Here is a 26,892-nt window from a genome sequence, read left to right on the forward strand (position 1 = left end):
CCTGGAACTTGTTTGTGAACTTCTTGGTTCTCCCTTTTTGAAACATACGGGTTAGCTAGTAGCACCCATTGTCCTACTCGGTACTGTGGCAACTTCCTCGTTGTAACTCCCATCTGTTCTTGTCGTTCCAACGCTTTCGTGTTAGCTCGTCTAACACTCTGCCATACTTCCTTAATGGTTTTCGCAAATTGCCTTACATGCTCGCCCTCTGCTCCCAGCCTTGGACGAAGCATGTCAAAAGGTGATGGCATATTCCGCCCATACACCACTTTGTACGGCGACAATCCTGTGAACGTATGTACCTTACTATTATATGCACTGGTTACAAATTGCAAGTACACATCCCAGTCGGTGTGTTGACTATTTACATAGTGACTCAACATCTTAGTGATCGTGCGATGCACTCTCTCCATTCGTCTGTTTGCTTGCGGATGGAATGGACCAGTCCGTAGTTTCTTTACCTTCAGTAACTTACACAGTTGCTTCATCAGATCAGACGTGAAATTAGTACCTTGATCCGAGATTAAGGACTGAGGTATCCCATATCTGAGTAACCAATTATTAACTAAAGCTTGTGCCACCGTACCTGCTTTCAGATCATGGTAATGCGACCATGACTAAATACCTAGAAAAGTGGTCAGTCACTGTTAACACATACTTATTCCCTGCTGCACTCCTATTAAATGGGCCTAATAAATCAATTCCGATTTGTTGGAAAGGTCTGTCTGCCTCTGGTAATCTTAAAAGCTGAATCTTTTGATGGCTCAAGTCCGCACGCTGTGCGCATGGCACGCAATTCCTGACGTACTCGTCCACATCTTGACATCGCGTCCTCCACCAAAACTTCTCCACTATCCGCCTATCCGTAGCTCTTCTCCTGCCATGTCCTGAAAGAAAATGGTCATGCGCCTGTTGCAGAACTTCAGATCTTAATGCTGCTGGTACGACGACATGCGGGTCACATTTTGTTGACCTGCAAAGTAAGCCATCCTGTACTAGGAACTGCGGTTGCTTTCTGAACAATTGGCAATCACTATCCATGGCTTGTGCCCTTTTCCACTCGTCTTCAGTCACCCCTGTTACTTTTAATATTGCCACTTTCCTGCTCAATGCGTCAGCATTGGCATGTTTCACACCTGGCTTGTGTATTACCTCATTGTCGAACTCACCGAATTTCAGTGCCCATCTCACTAGCCTACTCGCTGGGTCTTTCAGACCTAATAACCATTTCAGAGCTGAATGATCTGTCACAACCTTAAACCTTCTACCATACAGATAACATCGAAAGTACGAAATCTCATATATTATCGTTAACAATTACTTCTCCGCCGTGGAGTAATTTTGTTCCACCTTGTTAAGTTGACGAGACGCGAACACAATCGGATGTTCTTTGCCATCAATTTCTTGTCCAAGTACAACCCCAAAAGTGTGATTAGACGAGTCACATTGTAGTGTAAACTCCTTCGAAAAGTCTGGAAACTTCAAAACTGGAACTGATGTCGGTATCCGTTTCAATTCTTGAAATGCTTTCTCGCACTCTGACGTCCACTGGCAGGTAACACCTTTTCTTAGCAACTTAGTAAGTGGCCTCACTATTTCTATGAACCCCTGTACGAATTTTTGTTAATAACTCGCAAGACCAGTATACGATTGCAGTTGTTTAACCGTTTGTGGAACCAGAAAATCTAGTACTGCAGAAGTGAGACGAGGATCTGTCCGTACCCCGTCCTGACTGAGAACATGCTCGAGATAATTTACTTGTGCTTGCACAAAATGACATTTGTCCAAACTTAATGTTAGCCGTGCTGCCTCTAATCTTTTAAACCCCTCCTCTAACCATTCCACATGCTGCTCTATATCTCTTGAAAAAACTATAATGTCATCCAGATACACCATGCATTTTTTCAGTTTCAACCCGCGAATGACTCCATCCAACCGCCTCTGAAATGTTGCTGGAGTGTTTTTTAGTCCAAATGGCATTCTTTTACACTCGAAGTGACCAAAATGCATCGTAAATGCTGTTTTTGGCATGTCCTCCAGACATACTTCAATCTGGTGATAACCACTTCGCAAATCCAGAGTGGAGAAAAATTTAAACTGCCCTAGGTTGTCTAATGTTTCTGTGATATTCGGAATTGGATATACATCCACCACTGTCCGTTCATTCAAATATCTGTAATCGCAACAGAAACGAAATTTTTTCGACCCGTCTGGTGTCTTCAGAACTAGGACCACGCTACTAGACCAAGGACTATATCTGTGCTGGATTATCCCATCTTCCAGTTGTTGCTCTATTAATTGCTCTACTACTGGTTGTAATTGTTTCGGTAGTCTGTATGGCTTACGATACACCGTAGTGTGATTCTCTGTCGAAATACGATGCTGTGTTATCGGTGTAGCAGATAACGTACCCTGTGCTTCAAACAATGCTTTGTACTTCAGTAATAATGCTTCCATACCCGAACGATCATTTCCTCTCAAATGATTTACCTTGTCACAAAGTGCAGACATGCTGACGGTTTGCTTTACATCATAGTCTAGCCTTGAACTATCGATGTCCTCTTCATCCATTAACTCTACTGTGGCTATTACTAATCCCGTCTGCAGATCGACATCATCCTGCCCGAAGTTATCTAAACTCACCTGAACCATAAACTGCCCGTTAATGTCCGTTAACCGTGATACACTCCTACGAATAAAGCAATGCTTTTCGTCTAAAACCTCATTACTCGGTAGTGGCTCTAGCAAGAATAACCCCTGCTGTGGCACATCGACATCCACCAGTACCCAGATCAACTTCCCTGTACCTGTTCGTACTTTGTCACACGAAATCACCTTTAATGCACTTGTACGCAGTGTAGTTGGTATCACCTTAGCTAACGTTGCACCTTGTGACTCTGAAACATTTGCAACAGCTCTCCCCATTGAGAACAAGTTCCCATCGAGTTCCAGAGGTCAATTTTCTTGTGATGTTTAATCAGAAAGTCCAACCCAAGTATCGCTGAAAATCCCTCTCCCACAGTTGACAACACCTCCATTTGCTCCCGGAACCACACATTCCCTATCTTAAACTTGAGCTGTGCTGTCCCTAGTGCATCCAATTTTTTATCACCTGCTGCGCGCAACCCTTATTTCGGAGCTTCCAATCCTTTCTTGCCCACGAGGTCCACACTGACAACTGATACATGCGCTCCAGTATCCACTAAAACTCTTTGCCACTTATCTTTTATCCAAACCATCAAACTACAATCCACCTCTTCATGCACTTTCTGAGTACCTCTTTTTACTGGGAATGCCTCTCGATGGCAGGAACACTCCCTTTTTCGTTTAACAGTTTTTTACCTTCTGTATCATTAACCTGTTTCATGGCTTTACACTGCCGTGTCTTAGGCCCTATTTTCTGACAATTGAAACACTGTCTGAAAATTGAAACACTGTGGTTACTGACATTGTCCCTTAAAATGACCTTGCTTCCCACAGCGGTAACAGTCTTTGAAAGACAAGAAAAAATTTTCTTGTCATTGCAACTTCTAGTGGCGCTATCCACTTCCTGCAAATGTGTAGCTACGTGTAATGCTGCTGCTAAGTAACTTTGATTTTCCATCCGTATCTGGCGTGAAAAATCCGTCGAGGCCCCTCGCAAAAATGGGTCTAAAGCTCTATTCTCTGCTTCTTTCTATAGAACTTCATTTGCACTCGCATCTTGCGTTAACTCATATGTGTGCGCATTCATTCTCCTAAGTCTGTCTGAAAATTCTTCTACCGTTTCACCCGTTTTTTGCATCATCCTCAATTTTTCTCTAAAAAATCTGGCACTGTTTTGTTTCCTAAACCTTTGCAATAATCCCTCAGCCAACTCTGTGAATGCAGTAACATCCTTTAACCCTTCGTGGTGTGCCACATAAGTCTTTGCGTCACCTACTAACCATAACCTCGCCATTTGCAAACACATTTCATCTGACCAGCCACACAGTCTAGCCGTACTACGTACGTCACCAATGAAAACATTCACATCCTCTGATGTTTCACCCGAGAAGGAAGGTATCAAATTAGCCGCTGAACAATCTGCCACACCGGAAAAGACAGTACCCTTGCATTCTACACTATTGCTTCCCGAGCCTGATTGAATATTTTGCAACAATTGTTGCTCTATCCTCTGCATGTGCTGCTTTTGCAACGTATTTTCTTCACTCAGTTTCTTAACTTGCTCTGTCAATGCGACTACGACATCACTTGTCCCGGTTGCACGCGTGTCTGGTATTTTCCGTGTGGTATACTTCACCTCACAAAAATAAAATTGTATTACCCAGAAGCAAGTTAATTCCTAGCATGTCTAATGGCAAGCCATCTAGACTTACCACATTGCCCCGTTACGTGATCATTGAAGCCACACACATCATAAGTGCTTGGTACAAATTTATCACAAGGAACGATGTGACCTGTTAATCCACACACTACACATTTAGATGGTACTAAGTTAACGTGACTATCATTCCCACAAAACTGTGATAAGTCTACAGGGCTGCAAGGCCTTTCAAATGACACTCTCACATCCCTTAACTTTACCCTCGACATGTCTAGCTACACAGAAAACATAGAGAGAAGACAGTTGCTGGACTCACCCTATTCGGTGTTTCTTGGTTGCTCCGCACGGTGCTAGTCAAAGTCGTGGCGTGAGTGCGCCTGACACCACTTGTTATGACTTCAGCACCACTTGTTAGCAGCAGACACAGTCGCTGCGCCAAAGACTGAGATGGCATGGAGTTTTACAGTTATTTATTGAACTTTCTTTACAATTTCTCCCTCGTCACTGCCCAGCCCTGCGGGTCCCTCCACCTGGCTGCTGCTGTGTAGATTCTCCGACAATGCGCACAACGCACGCCGCTAATCGTGCTTGGAAGCCTCAGGCTACCAGTGCACCGCTGAAGCCAGGATGCCCGGTGGTTGAGATGAACTCGGCGCCCCAGTACGGGCACTCCCATGGAGTTGCGTCGCCGTGAGGTCAGCTGCTGACGCCTGCTGCGCCAGCGGCTGGGAAGCCGCCAGTCGTGATGTCCATGAGGTCCCATCATGGACGGACCACGCTTTGTGGGGCCGGGTTGCCGTGAAGTCTGGGCGTCAGTCCCTGGCGGCGCTTGTGACAAAGACCGCGCTGGGGCCGGACCTGCTGGATGTTCTCACTGTAGTTAGTCAGCCATGGTGCCGACCGAACTCGGGCCAACCTCCAGAGCTGAAGTTGACATCTGGCGCCAAACGGTTGACACCTGCGAGCTGGAACAGACTTCCGGAATTGTCACCTACGAAGATTGAACATTCAGACATGTACAACCTCCGTCCTCAAATGCGAACTGCTTCCTAATGGCTTCTGTCTGTTGCTGCCTGCGCTTCACTATTTATATCTGGCAGGAGGACATTTTTTACCCTCGGTGGTAGCTTTTTGTTATTACTTCCACAGTATATTGCAGTGTAACTTAGTGTGCTGGCCTCACTTCCCCTTACTCAGCACTCTCCAGGCTTCGCTCAGCGCTCGATCTGTGTATGTCCTTGCGTCAGCTGCTGTCAGCCAGGCTATCTGTGCATGCTTACTTCGCAATGCCTCGGTCACCAGCGTGCCTCTGTTTTGCCATTCTCCACTGCGTGAAGCAATGCTTACTACATGTGGCTGCAACAACGTCCTGCAAAAAGCTGCCTACCTACCCCATTGACTCGACGACTCGATTCGCTTGAAGTAGTGGGTTAGAGAGATGGGTCAGGCAAGGGTCGCAGTTCTGCTACATGACAAGCTGCTATGGGCCTCTAATCACTCCTGAGTGACATCTGCCCTATGCTACTGTGACATTTATATTTTAGCCCCTGACTCTTTTTAATATTGTATTCTCAGCACCTGTTATGGGTGTTCTATGCCAGTTTTTCTTTCACCCACCCTTGTTTTTTTATTTAAAATTTAAGTTGGGTCCCTTAAAACCTCATAATCAATCCATCCATCAATTTACAATTGCACCAAACTTTCACACAATGCCTAGTTCACAGTAATAGTCTTCTGTGTGTGATAAGATACAGGAGTTGGATGACGGTTGATGGCTTTAAGAGAAAAAGAACTATCAAGTGAGCAACAAAAGTCAGTTTACACTTCCTAGTTTCAAGTGTATAAGTTCCAAACTGGAGGTAATCTGAGTTACAGAACTTCCATCTCACATTATTGCAAAACACAGGTTTGATATGACCTATTTGATGTTTTCAGTGTTTAAGAATTTCATTTATAATTTGTTGTTATTGTAGGACAAATAATAAGCCACAAATCTTCACATACCGTTATTAATCTTGCGTGTAGTTGAAGTGCTTCTAAGTAGTTTTCTTTCAAAACTTGGGCGATATTCTAGGACAGTATATACGCACGTTTTATTATTTAAATTGTTGTGCAGAAATTGTCATAACATTGTACCGGTTGGGCAGGAAAATTATTTACATAAAATTCTACACACAAAAGTAGGAGGCAGTCCAGCTAAAAGAACCTAGTATGGTTCTGCAGGTTTTGCAAGTAGTTAGTTTAAAGTAATATCTCAAGAATATGTTTCACCTATTGTTTCATGTAGTGTTATGTTATCATATGAAGCAGGTAATGTAACCATTTATTGCAACTGCGGAATATAGAGGTATAGTTATTAAATACACTGTTTGTGGTGACATTGTAGGAAAAAATTTGAAGTTTGGAAAACATTTCATATCATGTCACCTATGATTTAAAAATAAAAACATAGCAACTGTATGTGAAATATTAACTATCATAACTTGTGAGAGGAAGAAAAAGCTCTTGGAAGTTTTAAACACCTTAGCCATTAAGGAAAGTCTCCATCCTTGTATTACATAAATTTAGATGTGTGTTTTGATTTTTGTAATTTTTTTTTTTTCCAGCTGGCTGGCAGATACATAGATTTGATGGATACTGTTGCAATGGATAGAATCATGAATAAACTTTGTAAATTAACAAATAAAGCCACGTGTGATAAAAGTTTATCATGTCAGATAATGTCGGTGGCAGAACTCCGCAGGGCAAGTTGGGGCAGTAATGTGAATGAAGCGCCAAACCAAAATTCAGAGTCCTCAGTGGTTAATGTTGTAAGTATGCTTACGAAACTTGTTACGAAGCTGACATAGAATTATGTTTAACCATTTATATTATAAACAGACTTAATCACTTACATTGGAATTTATTTATGGAATTGAAGTACCTTTGGGTGCTTGCATTAAGTTTTGAATTGCTGAAAATAGAATAAAAAAAAGGTTGGTTGGTTATTTATTTATTCGTTACTATGGCTTCATATATTCCATCTTTTCTTTTACCTGCAGAACAGGGGTAAATAAAAGGATCATTGTTTTGAAGAAATTTGCATTTAACTCCCTGAATGTTGGAGGCAAAAGTTCATCATATAATTCAAACATTGTAGTTTTCTGTAAGGACATTTATATTGAAGGAAATGTCTTCTCAAATAACTATCTTATTCTGTCATCAGTGTCTTAATATTTTGTCTCTCAATTCATTTTGTGGTGCCATTTAAGTGAGTAGTGTCCCACTGTCTTATTATTCGGGCAGTTCATTATTATTTTTCTTCTGAATTACCACCAAGTCCAGATCACACAAACACAAGAAAATCTTCTGTTATCTGGTTTCAAAAAAAGTTTCTGCATTTGCATTTAGTTATGCTAACTAATGAGCTATGAAGACTGTGAGAACTTATAGGTAATAGTAAGCATATCCGTAATTGAGCTTGTATATATTTAAAATGATGGTCACTAGAAATTATGAAACTTTCTAGTTGCTATTATTTCTTAAATTTGCAAGGAAGGTAGCTGGTAGTGGTGCGCACTGTTTGCTAAGTCATGACAGTATCAGATTGCTAGACCTTCTCATGGACCACTAGTCATTCATTTGTTTTATTACCCAAGTCAGACTGAGGCAGCCAAGCAGTCAAATTGTGAACATTTCCACTTTTTGCAGCTGAATGCAAATCAGTAATTGTAATGATTGCAAGACATATTTGTGACATTTTACAATCAGAAACAGTTTGGTTTGATGTGTTCAGACACCAGACACACTCTTGAAGACAAAAGGTGAGAGTGACTGAAACTGAAGACAACAGGCTTTGAAACTGGACTTGGATGGAAGGCAACTTCCTCTGTAGCTATCAATAAATGGAATAAATGTTTGGGATCAGATTTGGATAAGTTTGTAAAGCTCAACAGATTTGCGGTCATTGGATACTACACCTTCTAAGACTGACCGTCCATTAGACCTGTATTTGTCCAACTAATTTGACAGCCGTAAAGAACCGCACATGGCGAGTGCCTATGGCTGCTTGTTCCTGGGTGTGTTTTGTACCTAACAACAAACTATGGATGTAGGTAATCTTGCAAGTGTTTCGAAAGAGAACAGGCTACTGTGGCATGTGCAAGACGTGGTATCACTACTGGAACTTACGGAGGAAACTGTTGTTGAAAGTTGCTGATGACACGTGTGTGGAAAAAGGAAATTAGGTAATATTGTGCGATGAGATTTATTGAATACATGACACGTTTTTACTAAAAACTAGTACAGGCATGTGTGGCATGCAGTGTACATTCAATAAAATTGTTTTAAAGATTAGTAACTGTATTTAAAAACAAAACTGAGAACACCACCTTTAACCATATGTTCAACTAAATAATGAATATTCTGTAAAGTGTTCCAACTGCTTTCATTTGTGCACTTCCCATGTGCAAAAGAACATGCAATTTGTCTCGAATGGAATACTCTGCATTGATACCGCTGACATTAGGGTATCCTTTTGTTGATTGTGGTAGCTAGCAAATGAACGTAGCTGCTGGTTGTTCTCTCTCCTAGTCAATTAAGATACTGTGCAGAAGTTGTATACATCTGAGTATAATGTCAACACTATCAGGGTTTTTGATTTCAACACACTTTTTTGCAGCAATCTCCATTTACTGTCGGTGGTCATTATTCCAAACGCACATTCTAGCACTTGCCGAGCATTAGAAAGACACTTGCTGAAAGTATTTGTAGTTAGCATGTGATGTCTTTGGAGGCCATATTGTTAACTGAAGTTAAAAATCATATTCCTTCTAAGAGACTACACAAGGTAGTACTGGTTTACAGGTGTTTCTCTAAATCAGTAATCCACTAAACAGGCAGCAACTGCTGTGTAGATTGAAGAACACAGATGACACAAATTGTAATGTAAACTGTCTTTATGTCAAATAAACAATTTTCAGGTGTTATACCCTGTGAGACACCAGCTTATACTCCTTCCCTACTAGCCATTTGTTCTTTTTTAAAGATATCCTGACACTACCAGCTGTGATACTCTGAGGAATTGGCTCAGCTGCGTATTTGAAAGATTCTGCTCTTTGCACTCAGTGGTACTTTGCTGTTGAGAAATTTCATATTTGTCTCTTAAATGTGAGTAGTACAGGTAGAGTTAATGTTCAGGGTGTGGTTACAACATAGAAGGTGGAGAGTGAAATATTGTGTAATTGGGCAGAAAGGAGTAGGCTGTGTCTGCATGAAGCAGCCCAGTGAGTTTAATGCTCCCCTTGAGCAGAGTCATCAACAGTGTCTTAGTACCGAGCGAGGTGGCGCAGTGGTTAGACACTGGACTCGCATTCGGGAGGACGACGGTTCAATCCCGCCTCCGGCCATCCTTATTTAGGTTTTCCGTGATTTCCCTAAATCACTCCAGGCAAATGCCGGGATGGTTCCTCTGAAAGGGCACGGCCGACATCCTTCCCTAATCCAATGAGACCGATGACCACGCTGTCTGGTCTCCTTCCCCAAGCCAACCAACCAGTGTCTTAGTGATTAGGAACTGTGTGCCGCCACTTCCTCCTCTTGGCAGTGATTACATTTGTTTTTCACTACTAGTAGTCAAACCATCTACTTCACTCATGTACCTCGACATAGCATGTGTTAGTGATTTCTGTAATGGGGATGAGTTGCTTTCAGTTTATTTGTGAGTTTTCTTCTATAAAATAGCTTTCTTCTTATTGCTCAATCTTCTCTTATAAACAGTTCAAACATTGCCATCTTGGACGACTTAGAATTTTTTTCATTTTCTGTACCCCTTAATAAATATCATTCTCTTGTGGACAATGCTGTACCTAAAAATGGATCCAGGGAAATAAAATTGCCCCAGAAGTGATGTAGTGATAGTTTTAATTTTTGCATTAGACGGCAATTTTTGCTAGGAAAAGCAAGTGCTCCCAAACAAATATAACTGGTTATGCACAGTCTGAGATGGGGTAGAATGCGCATCTGGGAATATTGATTTAGGTTTTCCCAAGTTCTCTCCTCTGCCCCCCCCCCCCCCCACCCCTATATATATATATATATATATATATATATATATATATATATATATATATAATACTCTTGGCCTTTACAAATGTCTGCTTGTGTCTGTGTATGTGCGGATGGATATGTGTGTGTGTGTGTGTGTGTGTGTGCGCGAGTGTATACCTGTCCTTTATTCCCCCTAAGGCAAGTCTTTCCGCTCCCAGGATTAGAGGATTAGAATGACTCCTTACCCTCTCCCTTAAAACCCACATCCTTTTGTCTTTCCCTCTCCTTTCCTCTTTCCTGATGAAGCAACCGTGGGTTGCGAAAGCTTGAATTTTGTGTGTGTGTGTGTGTGTGTGTGTGTGTGTGTGTGTGTGTGTGTGTGTGTGTTTCTGTTTATTTGTGTGTCTATCAACATACCAACGCTTTCGTTTGGTATGTTACATCATCTTTGTTTTTTTTCATATATATATATATATATAATAGACGGAAACATTCCACGTATGTATTTGTATATATATGCTGTCTATGATGGAGCCTCTAACGGCATCAGAAGCAACTTTCTTCTTCTTTGTTGCCCAAAACTTCTGCTCCATTTCTGAAAGACCTCAGTCCTATGGAAACACTGATCTGTAACCTTGGTTTCTTCTGTGGAAATGAACTACAGCTCTTAGTTGTTTGTAACTTGCAGATAGCAACTGAACTTTATCAGTCCAGTTGATAGTGTTAGCAAGAAAGAGAACCAGAATAGGGACAGGAAAACTCCCACAGCCAGCTTTTTCTACATGTGATAACTAATTTCTGGGTTTTCAAAGTAACTCTAACCTACAACCATCAGCACCATTGGCTGAACTTGAGCAACTGGGCTTGGGCATTTTCTCCCCCACCACCCTTGTTGCAGTAACAATTATCTTTAGAGCTTTATTTCACACATTACTGTTAGCTTCAATATCTGGTGGGCCAGAAACTGAATAATCTGCAAATGCACAGCAAATTATCCAGATCAGTATGTTTACTCACATTTATGTCATCAAACAAATGTTTGTGTTGTCATTCCATTAATGTGCTTTTTCTCCTGTTATAATGTGATAAGACAAAAACAATATATTCAGAATACTCTCCATGTTTTTTCAGGGAAGTGATCCAATTTTTTATGGCCCTGATGGCAGTATTCTGTCTGCAGAGGAGAGTAAATTCCTTGAAGAGAATTATGAAGAAGTAGGAACAGCTGGTGAGGAGTAAGTATAAACAAATTATTGATTGCACTCAAATTTTGTAAGAAGTAATAAAATAATACATTCCATATTATTCTCTTCACATCTCTAGAGATTTTCAGCTTCCTGTATCAAGGATAGGAAATTCTATAGCTCTACAGATTTTACAAGTTAATTAATCTATACTCTGCTGGCTGTTTATTTTCTGCACTAGCCATTGTAAGTAACAAGATAAAGCTGGATGCTGCCCGAATAAGCACTGGATTACAAATTCTACATGAGGATCTAATCTAATCCATGGATATTTTTTGGAATCACCCCTCCCCCCGCCTCCATCTGAATGCACATAATGGATCTCACCTCTACATTTTCTGCAAAGAACTGTCACTGTCAGTTGCATTGTGACTGATTGGTCCACGCGGCCACGTGTCTCTAGCTGCCTGGGCCAGACTACCAGACACAGTGTTCTTTATTTTTGTGTGTGTGTGTGTGTGTGTGTGTGTGTGTGTGTGTGTGTGTGTGTGTGTGTGTGTGTGTGTTTCAGAAGAAGGCCTTCTGGCTAAAGGCAAAGTCTTTTTGTTGTGCTCCACAACTCAGCATCTCTGCTGTATGATGAGTAGCAATCTCTTTCTCGTAATACTGTCATTTTGTATACTTATTGTGAGGAGTTAAAAGACAGTCAGTGCCAAGCGAGGTGGCGCAGTGGTTAGCACACTGGACTCGCATTCGGGAGGACGATGGTTCAGTCCCACATCCAGCCATCCTGAATTAGGTTTTCAGTGATTTCCCTAAATCGCTCCAGGCAAGTGGCTGGATGGTTCCTTTGAAAGGCCACGGCCGACTTCCTTCCCTATTCTAATGAGACCAATGATCTCGCAGACTTCCTTCCCCGTCCTTCGCTAATATAATGAGACCGATGATCTCACAGTTTGGTCTCTTCCCCCAAACAACCCAACCCAACAGTCAGCATGTAACATCTGTCAATCAAGAATATCCTTAATTTGAGTGCATTTTGTGTATTCAGTTGTTGCATTTACTTTTTTAATTAAATTTATGCCCGTTTCACAAACACAGATTCCCATAAATCAAGGAAAAACTGGTAATGAAACCTTCCTGAATGGCATAACACTAATGTGGAAACACTGCACCAGGTTTTAAATTTATATTCACGTGGAAAATATATTTGACACACACAAAATGCATGTCTTCTTAGAATTCCATATGTAACTCAGTGTGTCAGAGTACTTCTAAGCAGCAATTCAGGATAAAGGGCAGTGGTGGATGATGATGATGATGATGATGATGATGATGATGATGATGATATGGCTGTGGCTGTGAGTCACAGTATCTACATCTACATTCATACTCCGCAATCCACCATACGGTGCGTGGCGGAGGGTACCTCGTACCACAACTAGCATCTTCTCTCCCTGTTCCACTCCCAAACAGAATGAGGGAAAAATGACTGCCTATATGCCTCTGTATTAGCCCTAATCTCTCTTATCTTATCTTTGTGGTCTTTCCGCAAAATGCAAGTTGGCGGCAGTAAAAGTGTACTGCAGTCAGCCTCAAATGCTGGTTCTCTAAATTTCCTCAGTAGCAATTCACGAAAAAAAAACCACCACATTTCCTCTAGAGACTCCCACCCAAGTTCCTGAAGCATTTCCATAACACTCGCATGATGATCAAAGCTACCAGTAACAAATCTATCAGCCCGCCTCTGAATTGCTTCTATGTCCTCCCTGAATCCGCCCTGATAGGGATCCCAAACGCTCGAGCAGTACTCAAGAATAGGTCGTATTAGTGTTTTATAAGCGGTCTCCTTTACAGACGAACCACATCTTCCCAAAATTCTACCAATGAACCGAAGACGACTATCCACCTTCCCCACAACTGCCATTACATGCTTGTCCCCCTTCATATTGCTCTGCAATGTTACGCCCAAATATTTAATCAACGCGACTGTGTCAAGCGCTACACTACCAATGGAGTATTCAAACATTATAGGATTCTTTTTCCTATTCATCTGCATTAATTTAGATTTATCTATATTTAGAGTTAGCTGCCATTCTTTACACCAATCACAAATCCTGTCCAAGTCATCTTGTATCCTCCTACAGTCACTCAATGACGACACCTTCCCGTACACCACAGCATCATCAGCAAACAGCCGCACATTGCTATCCACCCTATCCGAAAGATCATTTATGTAGATAGAAAACAACAGTGGACCCACCGCACTTCCCTGGGGCACTCCAGATGATACCCTCACCTCCGATGAACACTCACCATCAAGGACAACGTACTGGGTTCTATTACTTAAGAAGTCTTCGAACCACTCACATACTTGGGAACAAATCCCATATGCTCGTACCTTAGTTAGGAGTCTGCAGTGGGGCACCATGTCAAAAGCTTTCTGGAACTCAAGGAATATGGCATCCGTCTGATACCCTTCATCCATGGTTCGCAAGATATCATGTGAAAATAGGGCTTGCGTTTCGCAGGAGCGATGCTTTCTAAAGCCGTGCTGATGCATGGACAGCAACTTCTCTGTCTCAAGTAAATCCATTATATTCGAACTGAGAATATGTTTGAGAATGCTGCAACAAACCAATGTTAAGGATATTTGATCCGTCCTTCTACCACTCTTATATACAGGCATCACCTGCGCCTTTTTCCAGTCGCTCGGGGCTTTACGTTGGGCAAGAGATTCACGATAAATGCAAGCTTACAGATACTGTCCCATCGTCACAGGTGCAGGCTACGCTCCCCAACCTCCAGGGCTGTTAGCAGCAGTCTTCCATTCCAGGACTTGCCCTTCTAGGTGGCTGTTGTACAGATCCATCAGTTCTCACAGAACCACGCATGATCCATTTTGCAACGGCATCAGTCTCCTATCCAGCTGCCTTTCTCCTTCAGAATCAGCTTCCTGCTTTTGTTTTACCCTTTTTCAGGTGAAATCGTACAATAAACCTTTTACTGAATAGCCCTTTCTTCTTCCCACGTTCAGTTCCTGGTCCTGGTTCCCTCCATATTCAATTGCTTCGGCAGCTCAATCCTCCACAATGACAATGTCTCCTCCAGGCATTTATCCATATTTGGCTCAATGACATTTTCCGCTCTCAATGGAGAGACAGTATTGTGGTTCCCGTCCTTAAGCCTGGCAAGGATCCATCAACCCTAGATAGTTACCGGCCAGTCAGCCTGATCGATGTCCCCTGCAAGTTACTAGAACAAATGGGGGCTCATCTACTCAGTTGGGTCCTTTAGACTCGGTACCTTTAATCTCCTTACCTTTGGGGCTTTTGGGAGTGATGGTCTTAGATCAACCATCTGCTTCAACTTGAAAGAGCAGTTTGTCAGGCCTTTTCTTAGCACCACCATCTTGTCGCAGTTTCCTTTGATCTTCATAAGGCCTACGAAGCAGCTTGACACCATCCTATCCTTCTTACGATCCATGAATGAGATCTTCGGGGTCCCCTTCAGATCTTTATTAACCAGTTCCTGTCTCATCAGTCATTTACAGACTGGGTTGGCACTATTCCAGCTCACCACAGACCCAGGGGAATGGTGTTCTACAGGGCTATGTATTAAGTGGTGTCCTCCTTCTAATCACTATTAATGGACTTTCGGCCTCAACCAGACCATTGGTCACCCATGCTCCGTACATGAATGATTCCTGTATTTGGGCTAGCTGCCACTTGCTGGCCTCTGCGCAACGATGGCTCCAGGGTGCCATCCAGCGTGCTTCCATATGCATATGGACACTCGCACAGATTTCAGTTCTCTCCCCTTAAGTAGAGGGTGGTGCATTTCTGTCTCCCATCCTGATCTGAAGCTCTACCAGGGAAGGTTGGCTGCTTTTGTAAACCCAGTGTCCTTTGTTTCCTTGCCCACACCTCTTGGGGCATAGATCGTTCAATCCTTCCCTGCCTTTACCAGGCATTAGTTGTTTCATTTGAACTATAGTTGTAAAGTTCATGGATCAGCTGCCCCTACCATGCTACTCCTCTTGTACCCATTTCACCTCTGTGGTATCCGTTTAGCCCCCAGTGCATTTAACGCTATCCCTGTCAATAGTCTTCTGGTTGGTGCTGGAATCCCTCCCCTTCAGATTTGGCAGTCCCAGCTCCTTGTTTCCTGTACCATCACTACCTGTCCTAGCCTTGCTGACCCTTCCTGTTCTGTTATTTTCATGGCTTTGGACCATCACCCGCTTGCTGCCTGCCCTCAGGTTCCTCCCGATTCTCTCCCTACAAGGGCCCCCCCCCTCTCTGTGGTTAGTTTCTTGGCTGTGGAGTCGGATGATTCTCTTCTGGGGTCTGAAAGCCTCCATCACTCCAGTGATTTTCTTTTGTTTGTTTGGAATGCTGTTACAGGAGTTCCAGGATGCTCTCTCTCTCTCTCTCTCTCTCTCTCTCTCTCTCTCTCTCTCTCTCTCTCTCCCCCCCCCCCCCCCCCCCCCCCTCCACCGATGACTCTAAATCTGCCGACTATGTGGGATATGCCTTCACATCTTCTGTTGGCACGGAACACTCATCTTGTGCCTACCACATGTGGGGTGTTTACTGTGGAATTGTTGATGATGATGATGATGATGATGATGATGATGATATATTGGGCCCTCTGCTTAATTAAATAGTCCTCACTCACCCAAGTTTCGTTATGTATGAACTCAATGAGTGGCTTTCAGGCTATCACTTGGAGTTTTTCTTGCCACCCCTTGTCTCTGTCATCCACAACCTTCTCACTGATTTTAGTGATGCTGCTTGATCGATCGATCAATTTCCGTTGGGTTCCTGGCCACACAGGTATCCTGGATAATTAACTTGCTGATCATCTGGCAGGGAGAGGTGGCCTACTTCCCCCCCCCCCCCCCCCCCCTTTCCCGCACCCTTCCCCCATTCTCCGTGTCCCCTCCAGTAATGGATTTGCGACTTTACATCGAATCCCTTGTTGCTTAATTGTGGTCCAACTCTTTGGGTGGCTAACCCCCCACCCATTCTAATAAACTTTGTGCAATCAAGGAGACTCGCACCACATGACGTTCTTCCCTGTGCCTCTCCCTACAGGAATCCACCATCCTCTGCTGTCTTCATATTGAACATAGTAGGTTGGTCCATGGTTTTTTGCTCCGCAATGAGGTTTGAAATGTCATTATGGAGACGTGGAAACATTTCCCAAAGAAAACAATGTAGACCTCCTGGACACTTTTAACATAAAAGAATTTGTCTTTTAAATGGGATTTATATTGTAGATCAACACGTTCCATCTGCAAATGCAGAGGGAACTTTCAACTGAAACGGAAAATGGTCCTGAATATAGCTCAAAAACAGATGTAACATTGACAGTGTACTCAAAACATTTACAAAACTATCTTTGTAATTCTTTAAAGGTCTCAATGAATTCTTCAGTCCTCATGTTTTCTTTAACACCATTGAGCCTACAGAAATGTATGGTCAGAATTTGTTCCTTCCACAGTGAGATTTGCTTTTTAAATGCATGCCCATCAAATCAGAAATAGTTGTTTCTCACCTTGCATTCTCTCACTGTGGGCAGTGTGCTGTCAAGTCCACTTAGCCCTCAAGTTGACGTGCCTGTGTATAAAGTGCACCAACCACATATAACATTGTCTTTCACCAGTCCTGTGTTGCTTTACAATTGGAGCCTATACCTGTTCCTTGATTATTGCTTCAGCTAACATAGCAATATGTTGAGCTTTCATACGCCCATGTGAGCAATAGTAATATAAAAAAATGAAGTAGGTGCAAAAAATTACGATCTGTGCAAGAAAATGCCCCAGATTCTGAGCCAACAGGTCAGGCATGCAATGAGGCAGTTGTCTAAGATATAATTAATAATCAAATAAGTGTTTGATTGTGATTTGATGCAACAGTGCTGTTTAATGCTCAGAGTTGGTTATTAGTGTGGGGGTAACAGTTGTACCTGGCAGCAGTGTGATACAGTTAATATTCATTTCTGCTCTCCTTTTTCATTTGTAAATTCAACAATAGCAAGCTTTAAATAAAAAAAAATCATTTTGGCTATCCCCATTGACTTTCAATGTACTTTGCAATAATATAGTGTCTCCATACTCTTCATTCAGTTCCTTTGGTAACTATTGCAACTGGCAGTGGAATAATGCATGCAGCTTCAGAAAATTTGCTATTTTTACCACCAGTTTCATCATCTTCTCAATGCCTGCAAATTTAGCACAGAATGTTTCTTAATTTACTGAACAATGAATCCAGACTGTCGATCCTTGCAGTTTTTTGCTCTTTCATCATCAATTTTTATATATATATATATATATATATATATATCCCCACATTGTGGTGGTATGTCGTTACATAGCAACTTTGCGGTAACCATTGATGATATAGGACTGTATATTGCATAATAGATATTGAGAATTCTTATCCTTTTCTTCTGTCATTCCCATACACTTATAAAGGCTTGTGACAATAGATCTCTAGATTGCCTCATTTTGTGCAAACAGCCACTGGACCTGTGAACTTCATTTATGTCACAAATAAATATGAAAGAGTAAACAGCACTGACTCCACAATTCTGCAAAATTGAAAAATGTCGTGCTGACAGAAAAATGCCACATTGCAATGCTAAATGAAATGCCGCATTGTACCAAGTAGTTCAGTGAAGTAGCAAGCAAAGCCAAGACAGACAGCCTCGCCCTGCATATTGTGCTCATGCGCAGTTTGGCACAACATGGATGGCCCTGCACTAGATGATGGTGAAGCTTTAACATGAGGGGCTACCTTTGAATCGTGGTTAAGAGGATGTGACAATGTGACAAGAATGCACAGTCTGCCAGTGCTGCCATTCAGAGGACCATTGATTAAATCTAAATTCAAGGTGCTGTAGTTTGGTCCACTGAGAACTTCTGAAACAGCTGCTCACTGTTTGTCCAGGAGGGGGAGCCATGCCGCAAACTGCACTGTATGTATTGTGGCATAATGGTTAGCATCGCTGGGTGGCTTGCTGCAGGTGGCCAGTTGAAACCCAACCAGCAGCAGTTACATGTTTGCCATTTCTGGAAGTGTCTTGAAATTTCTTATGTTTGTATTGTTTGTATATCGTAGAATATTCAATGTCTGTAAAAAAAAAAAAAAAAAAAAAAAAAAAAACACTACCCATCCAGGAATTAAGTTTTGTTCTGGCCGTACACAGGTGTTCATTATGAACGTGCTTTCAGTGCTAAGTGTTGTGCTTTATTGATGACCTTGCTTTTGGATTTGATTGTGGTTATGCTATGACAGTATTCTTTTCTGTTCATTGCTGTTAATATCACTCACATTTTGTTGGCTACTTTCAGGCTATTTGGTGTTCAGTTTTCCATTCTGTTGAATGTCTTCTTCCTGTCACAGAAAGAGATCTGTATCTTTACGTTATATTCAGTCTGTTCTACCTAATTTTACTATTATCTTTTTCACCTGTTACTATTTGTTCTGTTAGAATTACTACCACCAGTGTTATTACATTCTGGTACACAAAACTTAAGGATGACAGTAACTTCCTTGATGTGCCACTGCCAAGTAACATAGCTCGATGAAACTTGCACTATACTGTAGGGCATTAGGTAGAGACCTCTGCTGTTTTAGGGATGATGAGCATGGTGTGTGGTGGAGCAGGTCAGTCAGTGTGCAGGACGCTAATGACACATTAGGAGAACAAGAGCTTTTGTAGCCTTGGAATCACTTGACAATGTCTCAGCAAACTGCAACGGACATCTCCATCAACATTCGGCTCGCATAACTGCAGTGTCAGGTGGGAGACAGACCTCATGGGAGAATGGCTTAATCCATGTGAAAGGTGTGCTTCCCAGGGAAGAGAATGTGAATTACCATAGCACTGTCGTTGACATAGGAGGGGGTGTGCTCGGGCAAGCTCTCAGTAGCTCTGCACAGTATGGAGATCAATAGCAGCATACCTCTTCCACCAAGGAAGGCATGAGATGTAAAGACTGCTTACAGGTATCACTTGGGCAGCAGCTGTTAGTGTAACTCCGAAATTCTGCAATAGGTGGACAGTGTGCCAAACACCATCTGTTTGGTTCAGCAAGCTGTAGGTAGACGTCTCATCTTCACCTCAGTGGTTGAGAGGTCGGCATCTCGCAGCGACAGAGTGTGTTAGAGTGTAAAGATAGAAGTCACTGAGGTGGAAGTCACCTTGGCAAACAGTGCATCCCTTGTAGCTGGTGTACTGCAGTGTAAAAGTTGACACACAGGCTTAGAAGCGTGAGTACTTATTACGAGTGGTTTGAGGCACTTTATGGTAGGCTGACGATGACTGAATGTGGCCTACTTTCTCAGGTTCATCAACTGTCTTCATTACAGTCTATTTGATAAGAATGGCTTTGAAGACTTCAGCTTGTTGCTTTCCCACCAGATCAGCAGACTGATGGGTGTTCTTGTGGAACTTTCACCCTTTGTTACGAAATTGAGCTGTGCTGTTAAAATGGAATGTCTTTTCCTCACTGAGATCTTATTGCTGAGTTTGATTCAAGCTTCTTACTCGTACAAGGTGAGGCAGTTTCTTCCGGATTTTAGCTGCCTTTCGCAGTGTCAGCTTTCTACCCCCTTTTTTTTCTCTTACATGGGGAGGTGGCTTGGCTGAAGATGACTTTGAGAAAATTTTGCATTTGTCTATAATACATTACTGCTTGTAACAATACATAGAAAGATCTGTTTACAGTATAGTATAGAAGGTAACTGAAAGAAGTACACAATAAGATGAACAGAATGACTCTTTCATTCAAAGACAATAATTACACTGAAATCAACGCAATTTATTATGGTTCCCTGGACATAACAAAAGGCAGGACAGGATTCTTAATAGGATGTGTGATCACCACAGATAGCAGTGCACACGTGGCAACTTGCACCCATGCTGGCCACATGGTTGGTAAGAGTTCTTGTTGTATGGTGTTCCATTCCCCCACCAGTGCAGTTGATAAATGCTGGGTGGTAGTTGATGCATGGGGACATCCTGCAATGTCTCTCCCCAATGCATCGCACACATGCTCATTGGGTTTTAAATCAAGGGAATGGGTAGGCCTATCAATTCGCCAAATATCCTCTTGTTCCAAGAGTCTCCTCCACCTGCACTGTTCGATGTGGTTGTGCGTTGTCATCCCTAAAAATTAAGTCTGGGCTTAATGCACCTCTTAAGACTTACATGGGTCAGGAGTACAATGTTTCTATAATGTTGGCCAGTGGTAGTACTATGTTCAAAGATTTGGAGGTCAATATGCCCATGCAACATTATGCCTTTCCACACAATGACACCTGGACCATCAAAATGATCATATTCAGTGTGTTCCTGAGTGCATTACATGTTCCCACTGCTCACCATATGAGGGTATGTCCCCTATAACAACTCCTTACCAACCTTGTGATCAGCATGGGTGCACATTGCAGAGCATGCATTGCTTATCTATGGTGATCACTCTCACTATTAAGAACCATGTCCCACCTTTCCACCTTCTTTAATGTACAGAGAACCATCACAAATCATGGTGACTTAAGTGTAATTATCATTCTTTAATAAAAGTGTCATTTCTATTCATCTCACTGCATATTTCTTTCAGTTACCTTCTATACTGTACCATACCAGTTCTTTCTATGGATGGTCAAAGTTTCATTGAGCTCTGTTACTTGTGGAAGTTACTTTTATTGGGAAGTTCTGTGCACCAGCGTATTATGGCAGAAATAACTACTACCGAATCTTGTGCTACTAATAACAGTTCTATACCCTTATGATTGCTGTTGAAAAATTTTGATTTCTGGCTCTCAGAGCACAGTCAGATCACCACACACACACACACACACACACACACACACACACACACACACACACACACACACACACACACACACACACACTCACACCTACCTCTTCTCACTTATCCCTGCTTCAGAAGTGTTTAAATTACATGGTTTTGTGGCGTACACGTCTTCTTTCAAGTACCTCCACAGAAAGAAATCAAATGGGGTCAAGTTTGGAGTCCTTGGTTACTGCTAAACATTTCCATGATACAGCATAACATGGCCTGGAAAGTCATTGTGAAATCGATGTAAAGTGCGGAGATTTGCCATCCAGCGTGAAGTATACATTGTCCATGTCATCCCAGTTTGCACCAAAGGGGTGAATAAAAGTTTGTAATGCCTGTGCACACATCACCATAATTCATTATTTCACAAAAAATATAAAATCATCATCACAAATACCACACCACACTGTCAAGTGATGAATGTGACTGCAATCTGTCAATCTTAACTTCAGGATTGTTTCTCCTAGGATTCCAGTAGTGACAGTTAGGATGATACATGAACCCACCCACATGGGACACTGCTTCGGCTGACCCCACAAAATGTTACTCAGGATACCTGGTTTTTCTTCCATCCATTGTAATGTGGATTCAGCAAACTCGGTCCTAACTTCACAGTCCTCTGGTGACAATGCTTGGACAAAGTGTGGGTTTCGTGGCTGTCTGTCGATCTCCTTCATTATCTGTTGGGCCAAACCACACGATAAACCAGATACCGCAATATATTGCCTAGGGGACCATTTAGTATTTTATGCAAACACTGCTACAGCGTTAGCTTTAACCTCTTAAGTCATAACTATCTTTTGGGGCTCAGCACCCTTCAGGTGAGTAAGTTAATCCATATGCAACAAGTTCCATGCAGACTCTATATTGTTTTCACTTTCCCTTTCTCCCATCCCCTCCATCTGGCAACTTCCATACTACAGTTTTAGCTGCAATCTGAGCATGATCAGAAATGTTTAGCCTTTGTACCATCTTTACTTACTTGTGGTTAGACATGCAACAAATAAATTGTTTAACAATTAGTTAAAATTATGTAATAGCATAGAATGGAGTGTAATGTAGCATTAAAATTTTTAATGTTATATAGTTTCTGATAGAATAGCAATGAAACAAAAAGTGGTACATATTGTTGAAAGATAGTGTATGGGCAATGAACGGAAGTTTCCATTCTGCATTTTGCAGAGTATGGAAGTGCTGGAAAGAAATAACTGCAGATCTAACATGTGAATTGGTATGTAAGGCTTCCTGAGAATTCATAGGTAGGAAGAGCCTAAGCCTTAGAAGATGAAAGGTAGCACGCATTCCAGTTAATAACAACAATTTTAACCTGTCAGGAAGTTCATTTTCTCTAATTATTCCATCCTGTGTAAATTTACTTTTCTTATACAAGTAAATACTGAAACAGCCCAGCTTACTGATTGTTGAGCTCCATGTCTGTTTATGATGTTGTTTCAAGAAATACAGCAATGAACCAGTTTTATGTATTTCTAATATCTATAATAAATACTGGGAATTTAAATATAAAGACTGCTTTAATTTTCCAGTGATATGGTAATTTGGGATTATGAGGATCCAATGAATGGACTAGATGATGCATTTGAGGAATTCCTGAGGTTCTCCAAACAGCAGTAAAACTGTAAGTATGAAATTGTTAGTCAGTTTACTGACACGTTCTTATAGATGAGATCATGTGTGATGGTTCTCTATCTTGTGTAACTTGAATCTGCCCTATATTCTGAAGCCTGCCATTTCAAGAAAGGTGTAGAAAAAGGAAACTGTTTCTTTAATGTGCTAGAAACATGACTAGAGACATTCATCTTACTCAGCCATAACAAAGAATGTCCCATATTTACAGACTTAATTTCTCCTCCTCCTCCACCACCACTGCCATTTCTTCTGTCCCCATAATCACTTTTAGAATTACATCACTTTTGATTTAACAAATGACAAAGAACACGAGCTGCTAAGTTCCATTCAAGTGGAAGGATTCTGAAATGTTTGATACTTGGGTGCAGAAAATGCAATGGTGAAAGACACGTTTGATGTCGCTACCATTCAGAACACTTTGTGTCGACTGTTCTGTTTTTAATTGCTGCTACCCTCAGAAAGCCCAAATTTTTTACACTGTAATTTTTGTGTTTGTGTGAGTGGATTATTAATTAATTAATTAATAACAGTAATCATACAAATGAATCATTATACAATATGAGAGGCAAATCACAGATGTTTACTAAGTGTTTTGAATGTCATTTTTCCTCTATTCATAGCATTGTATGAAAACAGTCTTAATTTAACTTTGTATTCCTTGTTATAAATATGTACTGCGTATGGAGGTAACTGTCTCTATGATGTTTGTTCATGAATCCGTGTTATTTCAATGTGAAATTCATCCCATAGCAGCTGATCAATATGAGGCACAAACACCCACCAGCTGTCAATACTGGAAGACAAATAATAAAACCTTCACCCTATCACAGATACTAACCCCGCAGTGGCTGCACTACTTATCCTTCTGCCCCTGACATAAGCGATCAACTTTATACTTAGCTCACAGCTGAATTCATTTTAAAATAAAGCACACCTTAAAATATTATTCTCTGTGTAGGTGTTTTTGTTTGTTACTAAGCAAGACAACTATACTTTTGTGAATCTCTGAACATTAGGCGACATTTTTGATTCTACTGTTAGTTTCTAGATTCGTATTATTATAAAATACAGCTGAGAACAGTGGGCCACATGAATACTTCATTCAGGCTGCAGTTTGGTGACCACTGAGCTAGAGCAACGAAAACAGTTTTCTGAAGAAAGGCATCAAAGAAAAGTTAATTGACAACATTTGTCATTGTATCAAGTGACAATTCAGCTAGTAAGTTTTTGGGATACCCATAGTTCTTCTGAAGAGGACAATTAAACAATAATCAATTGCCATAAATGTTAAGTTCTTGTTCCTTCCCCTCCCCAAAGCTGGAAACGTTGTTCCCACTCTTTATCTCCTTTCCTATAGTTGTTCCTTTCCTCTCTCCTCCCAAAAATCTATCAATATGACACGGAACAGCCACCAAGCATACATTGCCTGTGCGCACACGTTTGTCGATGTTACTTGTAGGGAGCAGAAGACCCGTTTTTTTCTGCTTTGCACTGAAATGAAAAGTAACTAGCAAAGCTAAGGTAAGGTTAAACTGTCACATAATCAAACTGAAGTACCTTTATAATTTAACGCTTTGAGAACTGTGCAGCCAGGATTTTATTCACCTGAGTGATACCATGCTTTTTCAGTTTTTTTGTCATTAGTTTCCTAAATTAAGATTAGAAGTTGTCCATATTAAGAATAAAGCTATTTCAGAATATATTCTTTTTACTGAAAGTTACTTACATGTGGCTCAGCATAAAAAATTTGGAAAGATTTTGGGAAATGAAGTCCTATATCAGATTTTTCACAATAGTACCCAGTACTTTTTCTTGCCACTTATTCATATCTCGCTGTGCTTCATTCTACACAAATCGTACAACTCCTCTGAGGCCACTTTGGCATTCCTGTAGCCAAAATCAATTTAGAAAAATAGCTTCCTTGAGACTGTTCACGGGTGAACTATTTTGAATGGAAAGAAAATTCTTGTACACTGTAAATACTTTTGGATTAACGGAGACCATTCACCGAAAAGTGGAAACATAGAGTTGTTGATGGGCACACACAAAAGAAAGAGAACTTGCTAGCATTCAGAGTTATCCGTTGACAATTGTGAAAGGTACCATGCCATATATCAGCCCTGCTCCACACAGCAGAGCTTTTTATGTTGATATGACCACCAACCAGCTGTCAGCTAGAATGAATGGCCACTGCCAAGCTGTTGTCGAGAACAGAGTTGACCACCTGATGGCACAAAGTGCAGTTGACCACAACATGCTCAGCTTCAAAGGCTGCTTCACAACCAGAGCCATCTGGATCCTTCTCTCCAGCACCAGCTAGTCTGAACTACACAGGTGGAAGCTAGCCTCTCAGCACATCCTCTGCTCTTGTAATCATCCTGGCCTCAAGTCAGGTAACCCACTATCCCTGCGCACCCCACCCAACAGTTTGTCTGTCCTCTCATCCCCTCCCAATTCAAATCCCCACATTGCATTCAGCGTGTGCTGCTCCATGTTGGATGCTACAGTCTTGCCAGCCCATCTTCCTGCCACCCCTCGTTCCCGTATTCCTAGCTGGCAATCTGACTACCTCTCTCCAAACCACTAGCCATTTCCCTGCTTACCACCTCCCTCCCCATCTAGCCACCCCACCTGACACTACCCCCACCACAACTGCAGTCTGCCTGCTGAAAAATAGCATTGGCACTGTTAGTCAAACTGGCACCATGTAGGAGCATAAGTGTGTGTGTGTGTGTGTGTGTGTGTGTGTGTGTGTGTGTGTGTGTGTGTGTGTGTTTGCTATAGCTTGTCAAATGATGGCTCCAAAAGCTAGGAAGATTCATTTATTTTGTGCTTTCCAACAACTCAATGCTTCTACCTTTCGGTGACTGGTGTCCTTTAATCAAAAGTGTTCTGAATGTAAGTTTATTCAACCAGGCATTCTCCGTTCACAAAATCCTCTTTCAGTTTGGTAATAAATTCAAAAAGTTGGTTGATACAAGACCTTGACCTTTCATAAACATACTTACAAATTGGCGAAGAGTTCTCGGGCTTCCAGCCAGGTGGCGGTATCTTCAAACTGCGACGTTTCGATGAGTGACATACTCATCATCTTCGCCATCTGTACGCCTCCATATGAGCCATACTTTATCATACCTTATCTTTGTGGTCCTTGCATGCAATGTATGTTGGCGGCAGTAGAATTGTTAGACTGTCAGCTTCAAATGCCAGTTCTCTAATTTTTCTCGATAGTGTTTCTCAAAAAGAACGTCGCCTTCCCTCCAGGAATTCCCCATTTGAGTTCCTGAAGCATCTCCGTAACACCTGCACGCTGTTCGAACTTAACGATAGCAAATCTAGCAGCGTGCCTCTGAATTGCTTCGATGTCTTCCTTCGATCCGACCTAGTAAAGATCCCAAACCCTCAAGCAGTACTCAAGAATAGGTCACACCAGTGTCCTATATGCGGTCTACTTTACAGGTGAGCCACTCCTTCCTAAAATTCTCCCAATAAACCAAAGTCTATGGTCTGTCTTCTCTATCACAGTTTTCACATGTTCATTCCACCTCATATCGCTTTGCAACATTATGCCCAGATATTTAAATGACTTGACTGTTTCAAGCAGGACACTATTAATCCTGTATCCTAACATTACAGGTTTGTTCTTCCTACACCTCCACATTAACTTACATTTTTCCACATTTAGGGCTAGCTGCCATTCGTCATACCAACTGGAAATTTTGTCCAAGTCATCTTGTATCTTCCTGCAGTCACTCAACTTCGACATCTTACTGTACACCAGCCATGCAGTCTAGGGCGCCTTGCCACGGTTTGTGCGGTTCCTCCCATTGGAGGTTGGAGTCCTCCCTTGG

At 41.7% G+C, this 26,892-nt stretch overlaps 1 protein-coding gene across 1 annotated transcript in view; it reads left to right on the forward strand.

Moving 5' to 3' along the window:
* The window catches only part of LOC126470297 (polyadenylate-binding protein-interacting protein 1), a 134,676-nt gene that overhangs the window by 96,738 nt on the left and 11,046 nt on the right, over positions 1–26,892 (forward strand). The window contains exons 7-9 of the mRNA XM_050098058.1: positions 6,913–7,116; positions 11,465–11,568; positions 22,939–23,030. Coding sequence (XP_049954015.1) covers positions 6,913–7,116; positions 11,465–11,568; positions 22,939–23,026 — 396 coding nt within the window. The 3' untranslated portion in view covers positions 23,027–23,030. The remainder of the gene's footprint in view (positions 1–6,912; positions 7,117–11,464; positions 11,569–22,938; positions 23,031–26,892) is intronic.

Source organism: Schistocerca serialis, chromosome 3, assembly GCF_023864345.2.
Source record: "Schistocerca serialis cubense isolate TAMUIC-IGC-003099 chromosome 3, iqSchSeri2.2, whole genome shotgun sequence".
Taxonomy (NCBI): Eukaryota; Metazoa; Arthropoda; class Insecta; order Orthoptera; family Acrididae; genus Schistocerca; species Schistocerca serialis.